The 9,651-nt window shown below is 40.7% G+C and overlaps 1 protein-coding gene across 1 annotated transcript in view; it reads left to right on the forward strand.

The window, feature by feature from the left end:
* smc5 (structural maintenance of chromosomes 5) overlaps window positions 1–9,651 on the forward strand; it is a 12,951-nt gene that overhangs the window by 2,173 nt on the left and 1,127 nt on the right. The window contains exons 5-22 of the mRNA XM_020620058.1: window positions 13–147; window positions 553–693; window positions 817–978; window positions 1,366–1,437; window positions 1,905–2,160; window positions 3,769–3,923; window positions 4,459–4,572; window positions 4,741–4,835; window positions 4,983–5,115; window positions 5,447–5,620; window positions 5,804–5,973; window positions 6,643–6,766; window positions 7,127–7,249; window positions 7,466–7,591; window positions 8,253–8,348; window positions 8,539–8,643; window positions 8,769–8,888; window positions 9,264–9,489. Of these exons, the coding sequence (XP_020475714.1) occupies window positions 13–147; window positions 553–693; window positions 817–978; window positions 1,366–1,437; window positions 1,905–2,160; window positions 3,769–3,923; window positions 4,459–4,572; window positions 4,741–4,835; window positions 4,983–5,115; window positions 5,447–5,620; window positions 5,804–5,973; window positions 6,643–6,766; window positions 7,127–7,249; window positions 7,466–7,591; window positions 8,253–8,348; window positions 8,539–8,643; window positions 8,769–8,888; window positions 9,264–9,489 (2,527 nt within the window). The remainder of the gene's footprint in view (window positions 1–12; window positions 148–552; window positions 694–816; window positions 979–1,365; window positions 1,438–1,904; window positions 2,161–3,768; window positions 3,924–4,458; window positions 4,573–4,740; window positions 4,836–4,982; window positions 5,116–5,446; window positions 5,621–5,803; window positions 5,974–6,642; window positions 6,767–7,126; window positions 7,250–7,465; window positions 7,592–8,252; window positions 8,349–8,538; window positions 8,644–8,768; window positions 8,889–9,263; window positions 9,490–9,651) is intronic.

Genomic DNA, 9,651 nt, shown 5'->3' on the forward strand with positions numbered 1-9,651 from the left:
TTATACCTTCAGGAAAAAGTGGGAGAGTTTGCCAAGATGTCCAAAATTGAGTTGCTGGAGGCAACTGAGAAGTCAGTGGGACCACCAGAGATGTACGAATACCACTGTGAGCTCAAAAACTTCCGTAACAAAGAGCGAGAACTGGAGGTAAATGTAAAGCTTATACCTACATGTACAGCAGGTCGGGAGCTGTGACTCACATCACTTCTTTATCTCCCATTCAGTCATTGGCAATGCCTTAACACACCGATGTGGGAACACAGTTTTGAATACCAAATTTTTGTTGAAAAATGAATTTACTTTTCAAAAGATGTAGAAATAATGAGTTTTTTTTTTTAACTTTGTGTAAGTTTATTTCTTTTAGCTTGGAGTTAGAATATCTGTTGTTTCTTTACTGTATGTCTGTCAGTACTGTACAGTTTTTAACAAAACAAAATCACAGTTACATCATAGACTATTTAACTTTTCTCCAAATTAAAATCATGTAATGACAGCTTTGCCTCAAGGTTTTGTAGGGTTTTCAGTGTTTGTTGGTTGTTTTCTTCCCTTTAGAGTGTTGTGAAAGAGAAGGCCAGCTTCTTAGAAAAGGCCAAACAGAGGAATGAGAGGAATAAACACGATGTGAACCGTTATTATGAAAAGAAGAGGCATCTGGATGTAATCGAGTTGCTTGAGAAGAAGAAACCGTGGGTGGTGAGTGGTCTAAATGAAATGCTGTGTAGAAAAGAGAGCCAAATAAACACAGTAGGCTGTTAGATTTGTATTTATTTATTTATTGCTTGTCTTAGCTTTGTCTCTGTTTCCCTGTGACACTAGGAGTATGAGACCACCCTTAAAGAGCTTAACGGTGTGAAGAAGGAGCGAGAGGAGGCCAAAAGGCATCTCTCTGCTCTGAAGCAGGCCCAGGCTCCCATGCTGAGGAAGATCCATGAGATTGAGAACCGGCTGAAGCCCACTGAGGCACAAATAAAGACTAAGGTGTGAAAGCAACTATTTTTGTATTCACAATTTGGTCTAAAAGAACAAATATGGGCAGTGATACATTTATTTTTACTATCAGTCTGTCTAGATGTAAATTTCCAATATGTTTTGTATCAGCAGTAGTTCTCACTGATCACTCTGAATTACTAATAGGTATTCAGAGTATAATACGTGCACTTGAATGGTTTTCTAGAAAGCCATTTTGGGCATGAGGAATGAATGTGAAACAGGAGTAATAAAAATGAATGATAGACCTTTTGAAAGTAGGTTTGATGTCATTATAAATTAGTGGCTAGATTTCAAGCATGTTTCTTTACAGTAGAATGAATACTACAATGTGATATGTGAGCTCATTTTGGTAAAGATGAGGTTGATGTGTTTCAGACGGCCGCCATCAAAGAAGCCTCTCTGAAGTGCAAACAGAAACAGGATGAGCTGGATCGAAAACACAAAGAGGTAAGACTGAATTTTTGTCTTTGCTCAGGAAGAGGAACAAAATCCACAACCCTTAACTTGGAAAAATGTGCAAGAATGAAATAAAATGTTTTTGTGTTATTCATTAAGATGGTGTTAACTCATAACTCATCACTTAACCTTTTTGCCACTGTAATTATGTGACTTGCAACTTTTTGTATTTTTTTTTCTCTTCATAACGCAGTTAACTTTTCTTTCACACTTAAAAGATGCTAATGATTGTCATTTGATTGAAATAATAAGAATCTTTTGTTTGCCACACAAAATGTAAACTAATTAAACAATATTTTATTTTCAGCTAAGACAAATGTAATAAATGAATCTCTAGTTTGTAAGTCAGTGGTGATTGCAGTGTTGTATGTATGTGAGGTGTTGAGGTAAAACAAAGAGGAAGCTCAAGCTGTGGATTGTTCGTAATGGACGACAAACCTTCTTGTTCTTCTCTGCAGATTGATGACATTAAACAAAGGCTGAGACTGAAGCGGATGGAGGAGGAAGACCACCAGAAGCGAATCAGCAACACCAGACAGACGATTGAGGGCCTGAAGGCAGAGCTTGCCAAAGTTGGCGACCAACCAGATGTGACACCGCAGATCAATGCTGTCACCACCGAGCTGAGGCAAATCCATGAGGAAAGATCCAAGATTGAGGGAGAGAAGGCCGACCTACGCAGGGAGAGGGACAACCTCCACGCTGAGTCCAAAAGTGAGTCTCATGCAAACTAGGGTATACAGTGTTTACACAGGTTTAGGTAGGAAAAGATTTAATTATTACGTATATTTGAAGAGCCCATGTCATGCTTTTCCTTGTTTTCTGAATGATCTACAATGCTACAATGGTGAATTATAATTTTAGATGTGACCTAAAGCTCAAAAAATGAGGTGTACATATGTTCTAGTACTTTGATGGAGAAACAACTCGGTTTATACACGTCTCACAAACTCTCGCTCATGAGACTTTTTTTCTAAGAAAATAAAGTCTCGCATGATAGTTTAAGGATTTCCTTGAATAGGGAGGCGACAGTGCGGTGGGTAGAGCAGTCGTCTCCCAACCAGAAGGTTTAAGGTTCAAATCTCGGTGCCTGCAGTCCACATGTCGAAGTGTCCTTGGGCAAGACACTGAACCCCACGTTGCCCCCGATGGTTAGAGCCATCGGTTGAGTTGGCTCCGCAGATGGCTGCCTTGTTTCTGTACCGGAAACAAATTTCTTGTGTGTAACATACTTGGCCAATAAAGGTGATTATCCTTATCCTTGGTCATAATCTCCAGGCAGTTGCGCGTTCATGTGAATTTGCGTGACATCCACCGGTGCCATTTTAAAAGTTGAATTTATCAACTGCGCTTGGTTTTGTGGATATACAGTATTTTACCTCCTGTTGCTGCACTGTGACCAGAGAATGTGGAGAAAAATACAGGGCCTGAGGTTACTGCATGTCTGGGAATGTTCCTGTACAGGGACTCATTATTTTATCTAACCGGGTCTAACCTACAAGCAGCCGGCCAGTGAAGCCCCCTGGGGAGGTGAATGATCAGTTCATTAATGCTGGATTCCCCCAAAGCACAGTACCTGTTTGTTTTGACAGCTTGAGGCCAGTGTGTCTGCCACATGTGATGTGTTGCCGGTTACGAGAGGATTAATGATCCATGGTGTAGGTACCTGTTGGAATTAATTTCACTACTTTGGGACTGTATGAGGTCATGTGGGGGAAGACGCAGTGACCACCGGTTGGATTTACCGACCTTGCAGCTACTTGAAAGGGAGTGATGTTTCCACTACTCGGTGGGACTTAAGGGTAAGTTTAACAAAACACACATTACATGTCTGTTAATGCCTTGTTTCTCTAGAGAATTGTTGCAAGGCTGGAGAAGTTACTATATCTGCATTATGTCGGTTAAAATATGGGGTTTTTCAAATACCTGCTTTGTTTAGAGTGTTACATCTCTTTTCATCAATACTTGTGTCTATGGAGGAGAAATTCAAATTAATTGATGCCGTTATAGTTCGTTGTGCGATCCACTTTTGACAAACTCGGCAGCAGGAGGTGTGCACGTTCACGAACTGTCCTCTTGTTTTTAGGAAGAGGCTCTTGGGTTTTATTGTTCTGAAATAATTGCAGACTATTTGGACTTATGCGGGCTGCCAAGCTAATCTAGAGGTATCCAAGATTAAACATTAAATGGCTGGAAACAAGCAAAATGAGCATGCCATGGACTCTTTAATGTTATAATCCTGCTTAGACAGGTGCTATAGCTCAGTGTCAGCTAAGGACAGTATGTGTGTTTCATCCTGATCATTTTTATTTTTATTGCCAGTGTTGGAGAAGAAGCTCAATGACATGAACAACATGATGAATGCCAAACAGGAGAAGTTACGAGGATGCCACAGGGATACATACAGCGCCCTCCAGTGGCTGAGACAGAACAGGAACCTGTTTCAAGGGAATGTCCATGAGCCCATGATGCTCATGGTGAGTCTCAGTGGACCTTGTATTGCTTCACTTTTACACTAACATTTATATGCAGTGTATAAACTTTCTATAACCAGTTCACAACACTGTTAAAGTGTTCATTCATGTTTTTTTCAACTATGACTCCTTTTGTGGGCACCCAGGAGTGGAGACTGGTGTATAATGAGATAATGTAAAAAAAAAATTGTGAAATAGTTGTAATAATATGGAATATGTCTTAAAAAATACTGTACATTAAAACCACTTAAATGTCTGCATGTAACTATATTAGTGTTGTAAACAATTTATTGAATGTTTATACAGTGCTTATAAATGCTAAATGTAGACTTGAACCCGGGCCGCTGCGGCGAGAGCGTTGCACCTTAACCACTGGCCTACCAGGGACGGTTATTAGTTGAAGTAAAGGGTACTTCCCCATATATCAGGATGGATGGAGGCTTTGTTGACTTGTATAGGACGGCAGTCTGTATTGTGATGGTGATACTTTTTGCTTCTACTGTGGAGTCCTAATACTAAGTCTTTCTTAATACATTAGATTAATATGAGAGATCATCGTTTTGCCAAGTACGTAGAGATGCACATCCCATTCCATGACCTGCGGGCGTTCGTGTTCCAGAGAAAAGATGACATGGAGAAGTTCATGACTGAGGTCAGGAGCCTGCAGAGTATGACTGTTGATATTGATTACAGGTGGAGGATGAAATCTTTCTGAATGCAAATTGTAGTTGGGTCTAATGTCAGACAAACCCATACTTTGTATGGAAAGTCCATTTGTTTTTTACCTTCCCAAGTTAGTCTGACTTGTCCTTACCCTCAGGTCCGTGACAGAATGAACTTGAAGGTGAACTGCATTTCTGCTCCGGAGGACTCGTGGTCTAAAAAACCACCATCCCGACATATTGAGTCCTTGAGGTGAGAGAAAATAAGTTTTGTTTGTGGTGTAATAATTATAACATCAATATGAACTTAATTTTTTGTGTATGTGTATTAATTTAAATGTGGCTTTTGTTTTTTTACATGTACTTTCTTATTTTTAATGTTCTTACTTTTTATTTGCAGGCGTTTTGGCTTCTTCACCTACCTACGTGAGCTGTTTGATGCCCCTGATGAAGTGATGAGTTACCTCTGTCATCAGTACCGGGTGCATGATGTGCCTGTCGGCACTGATAAAACCAAAGCCATGATTAAAACGGTTGGTTGCTCTTCCCACATTATTCAAGCTCACAGAACACAACACCAGATAAACAAGGAAGTGAATGTCATTTAGAATTCTGCCTCTTTGTTCAAATAAATTGGATATCAAGAGAAACTGTGTAGGTTAAGACTTGATATGTGGTGAGGTCTATAAAAAGCCACCATCCATCTGACAGATGTACATGTTTCTCCTGATATTTCCAGCTGAACCATTGTAATTTAGATAGTTCACGACAACATACTAGGAGTACTTGTGTTATGTGTGTTTTAGATTATTCATTATGTTCATATCTGCTGACCTACCTTTCTGTCCATTTTCTTTCTTACAGGTCATCGAGGAGCCCTACCTCAGAGTGTTGTACACAGTAGACGAGAGGTACACATTGAAGAGGTCACATTACTCAAACAAGATTAGCACCAGTAACTCTGCAGTGCGCCCTTCTCAGTTTCTCAACATCACTGTGGATGCTGAGGAAAAGCGGGAACTGGAAGAGAAGATAAAGGTGAGGGGGAGACAAAGGACCAAATGTGGAAGTAAAGCTCCAACTCTTTTATTGAAACATGACATTTTACAAGTCTGGTATTTGGTAATCTATGAATGTACAACAGCTCGAGACATCTTGGATGTTAGTTTGTTTGAAGTTAACTGAGGCGAGAGTTTAACCATTATCTTCCACTGCGACCAGGCCTGTGAGTCGAAGTTAAATGCCATAGATGAGCGGATGAAGGCTCTGCAGAAGGAAACCGCAGCCCTGGGACGACGTGACAATGAACTGTTGGCAGAAAAGAAACGCCTGTTTGAACTAAAGGGCAAAAAAAGACAACTGGAGCAGAAAATCAGCACCAAGCAGGACAGGTAAGGCTGCTTTAAAATGTCAGACTACTACATGTAGTTATCGTGCCATACATTTACATCCATAATTACTACCGTAATTTCCGGACTATAAGCCGCTCCTTTTTTCACACGCTTTGAACCCTGGGGCTTAAACAATGATGCAGCTAATTTATGGATTTTTACTGGCTAACGAGCTTCATGTCGCCAATACATTTAGCCTCGTCACATCAGACCAATGAAATTACTGAACAGATCACAGTGGACCAATGAAACTGTTCGAATTAAATCAAATACACTCACTAAATTCTTCAGATCAGTCATTTTGCGCTTCATACACACACCCTCATCATGGAAAACACACAAAGAAATGCATATGATGGAGCTTTCAAGTTAAAGGTGATCGATCTGGCTGTCGAAGAAGGAAATAGAGCTTTAGTGGTTTTAGTGCACAGGAGGAAGATGAAGATAGTGATCAGTGACTTTTCTGGTAGGCTACTGTATTTTTTTTTTTTTTTTTTAACCAGCCGTGTTACAGGCACTGTTTGGAAAAAGCATTTATTTAATTAAAAGTTAAAAAAATCTTTCTGTGTACACCTGCGGCTTATAGACAATAGTCCGGAAGTTATGGTACATCGTCGCTGTAAAGTTGTATAAGTATGGTTAAGTGTTGGTCTAACTCCATGTCTTTAGTTTGAAGCAGATGGAGCAGAGTGTTATTAACCTGAAGAAGCTTGAAGAAGAGACACAAGAGAAAGTTGCAGCTGTCAATTCTCAGAAGGTGCTCATAGTCACCGGACTCATGACGCAAATGAAGGTACTGATAAAGAACCTGTATATACCTGCTTTGCATTTAATAGCTGTGGTTAGATGACGTTCAAAATTTGAATACTGGCCTGTCGTCTCTCTTTTTTTTATTGATTGCTTCAGCGTTGGTACTTTTCTTTGTCTCTGCATCTACTTCCCCTCTGTGTTTTCATTTGTTATAAAATTGAAGAAAGATCATTTTTGTCATCATGACTGTTGATTTTGTTTTCAATGCTAAAACTTTTTTCCCTGTCTTGCTATAAAAGTGTAAGTCTGTCATGGTCACCTCTGCCCTTTTTTGGCTTTAATTGTTGGATCCTTTTCCTCCATTCTGTGGCCTCCATTTTATTGTCTTTTCATCCATCTGCAGCTGAGAGCCAAGCTGACTATGGAGAAGGTGTACCTGGCTTTGGACACTGTGGGGCTGATTGCGGAGAAGACAAAGCTGGAGAATGATTGTAGAGAAGGCGCCTCTGGACTTAAGATCTTTGATGTAAGTGTTATACACACACACATTTTCAGATATTTACAACCTCATGGAGGAAGGAAAGTTCTGATAGTATGTTGCTCACTTAGAGGCTCAGGAATCAAAACCCCTAGCCAGCAAGCATGCACCCTGCTGAAATGTCCTTCACTTTAACTCCTGTATTACATGACATACTCCTTGCTATAAATCACAGGTTTATATTACCTCTCTGTGTTATTGCAGAAAAAATTGAGCTGTCTAGAGCAGAGAAAGACCCAGCTGACAGAAAAATGCAAAGAACTGATGAAGAGCGCAAAGTCGATCTGTCGGATTCAGTCTGATGAGCCATTACCCGAAGGCCTGCAAACTGTGAGTGGTTATCAGTGTTCATTATAGCACTGAATGAAACAAGCCTCTTCTTCTGTGCCACTTTGTACAGAATTTCATCCTTTTCATGCGATCTTATCACTGCTGTGGAGCCCTTTTAAACATGAGATATTAGGCACTTTCAGACTGTATGAACTTTTTCATAGTTGTTAGAACTATTGGAAAAAGTACCCCCTTTATGTGTGTCCTCACTGGAGGAACAGAGAACCATTATAGTTCTTAGAATGCCATTCCGAGGGACTTTTTTTCAGGTCCTAACTCAGGGTAGGTACTCTGTACTGTTAGCCATGTATAACGATCAATAGCCATCAGCAGCGGTATGTGGAGCTGCAGTCTGCCAACGTAAGCAGAGGGCTTGTGGCTCCTTATATAATTAATATTGGCAACATATAAAGAAAATACTTACCAGCATTGTGGTATCACTGTGTGTTAACTGTTGTGAGCTTGTTGGTTAATTGCTAACACTCGGCCGGATTAGTGTTACGTCACTTCAGCGTTCCCTTGGGAATGCAAACTGAAAAAGGCCTGCAAAGGTGTGTATTTTCTGTGGGTGCTCCCCAGCGGGGTAATCTATAGAACCAAGTCCCCAGAACCATTTGGTCCGAAAGCACCTAGCTAAAATGTTTGTTTTTTGTTAATGCAGGCTTTCAGCAAGCTTCCTGACACGCTGGATGAGATTGATGCCATGCTGAATGAGGAGCGGTCCAGAGCTGAGTGCTTCACTGGCCTCAATGAAAATGTAAGAAGAGCACTGGAGAATTGGAGTTTAATTTGCAATAAGAAATCCAGTGTTTCCCCACACATAGACTTGACTTAGGCAGGCCACCCGATTTTGTTCTTAATTATTTTTTTTAATCTTTCAGAGAAAATGATCCAGATTTCTTAGTGCAAGTGTAAATGTTTCTATGTTAAATCTCTCTGCTGTGAAGGTTGTTGTCGAGTACAACAGGAGAGAGCAGGAGATCAAAAATTTGGAGAAGGAGCTGGAAGCGAAGAACAACGCCCTGAACACGTACCGACAGAACATGTCAGAGGTGTGGGACTATTTTACAGCAGCAGTTCTCCCAGAAATTTTTTAAGAATAATGGATCAGTCTGTCTTTTCTGCTACGACACATATGGACATCCTGCGCATAGTGACTACTGTGTGTGTGTCACAGGCTAAGGAACGCTGGCTGAACCCTCTGAAGCAGCTGGTTGAGCAGATCAATGTCAAGTTCAGTGATTTCTTCCGCTCCATGCAGTGTGCAGGAGAGGTTGATCTGCACTCAGAGAATGAGGTGAATGCAAGCACACAAGTAAAAACACACACTCCCAATCAGACATCTCTGGGTACAAGGGTGATTTTATTGGTTGTTTTCTTTTTCTCACTGAACTGACGACAGAACTGAACTTGGAGTTTATGTAGGTTTGTATTTTCTGTGGATTTGGTTGTTGTAAAACCTTTTTTTCCCTTTTGCAGGAGCTTGTAGGAATAGGAACATTGGTAGAATGTTTGAAATATAAATTGTATGGCTCAAAAGTGACACTTGAGGACTTTAATTTAGGCAATAAATGATCCAAAAACCTGGTAAAGATCTTGTCATTGTTTTGATATCAGATGATAAGATTTTTAATAATTACCATGTTAAATGACTGCTGTCCGTCCAATGTAGGAAGAGTATGACAAGTACGGGATCCGAATTCGGGTGAAGTTTCACAGCAGCACTCAGCTCCATGAGTTGACAGCATATCACCAGAGTGGAGGAGAGCGAAGCGTTTCCACCATGCTTTACCTCATGGCCCTGCAGGAGCTCAACCGCTGCCCCTTCAGAGTGGTGGACGAGATCAACCAGGTACACACACACACACACACACACACACTCTCTAACCTCACATCTGTCCCGTGAATAGGTAGGTGGAGGCATACAGCTGCAAGGCGTTCTAGTTTTTACATGTTCCGGGCATCCTTTAACCCCAGCCCCCCTTTAACTTAAGCGTTAAAACAACAGTCTGGGCTTGTTGATGTGGAGAAGTGGATGTGACAGTTTGTTTCTGTTCTGT

This window comes from Monopterus albus, unplaced genomic scaffold (assembly GCF_001952655.1).
Source record: "Monopterus albus unplaced genomic scaffold, M_albus_1.0 scaffold6.1, whole genome shotgun sequence".
In the NCBI taxonomy this organism is placed as follows: Eukaryota; Metazoa; Chordata; class Actinopteri; order Synbranchiformes; family Synbranchidae; genus Monopterus; species Monopterus albus.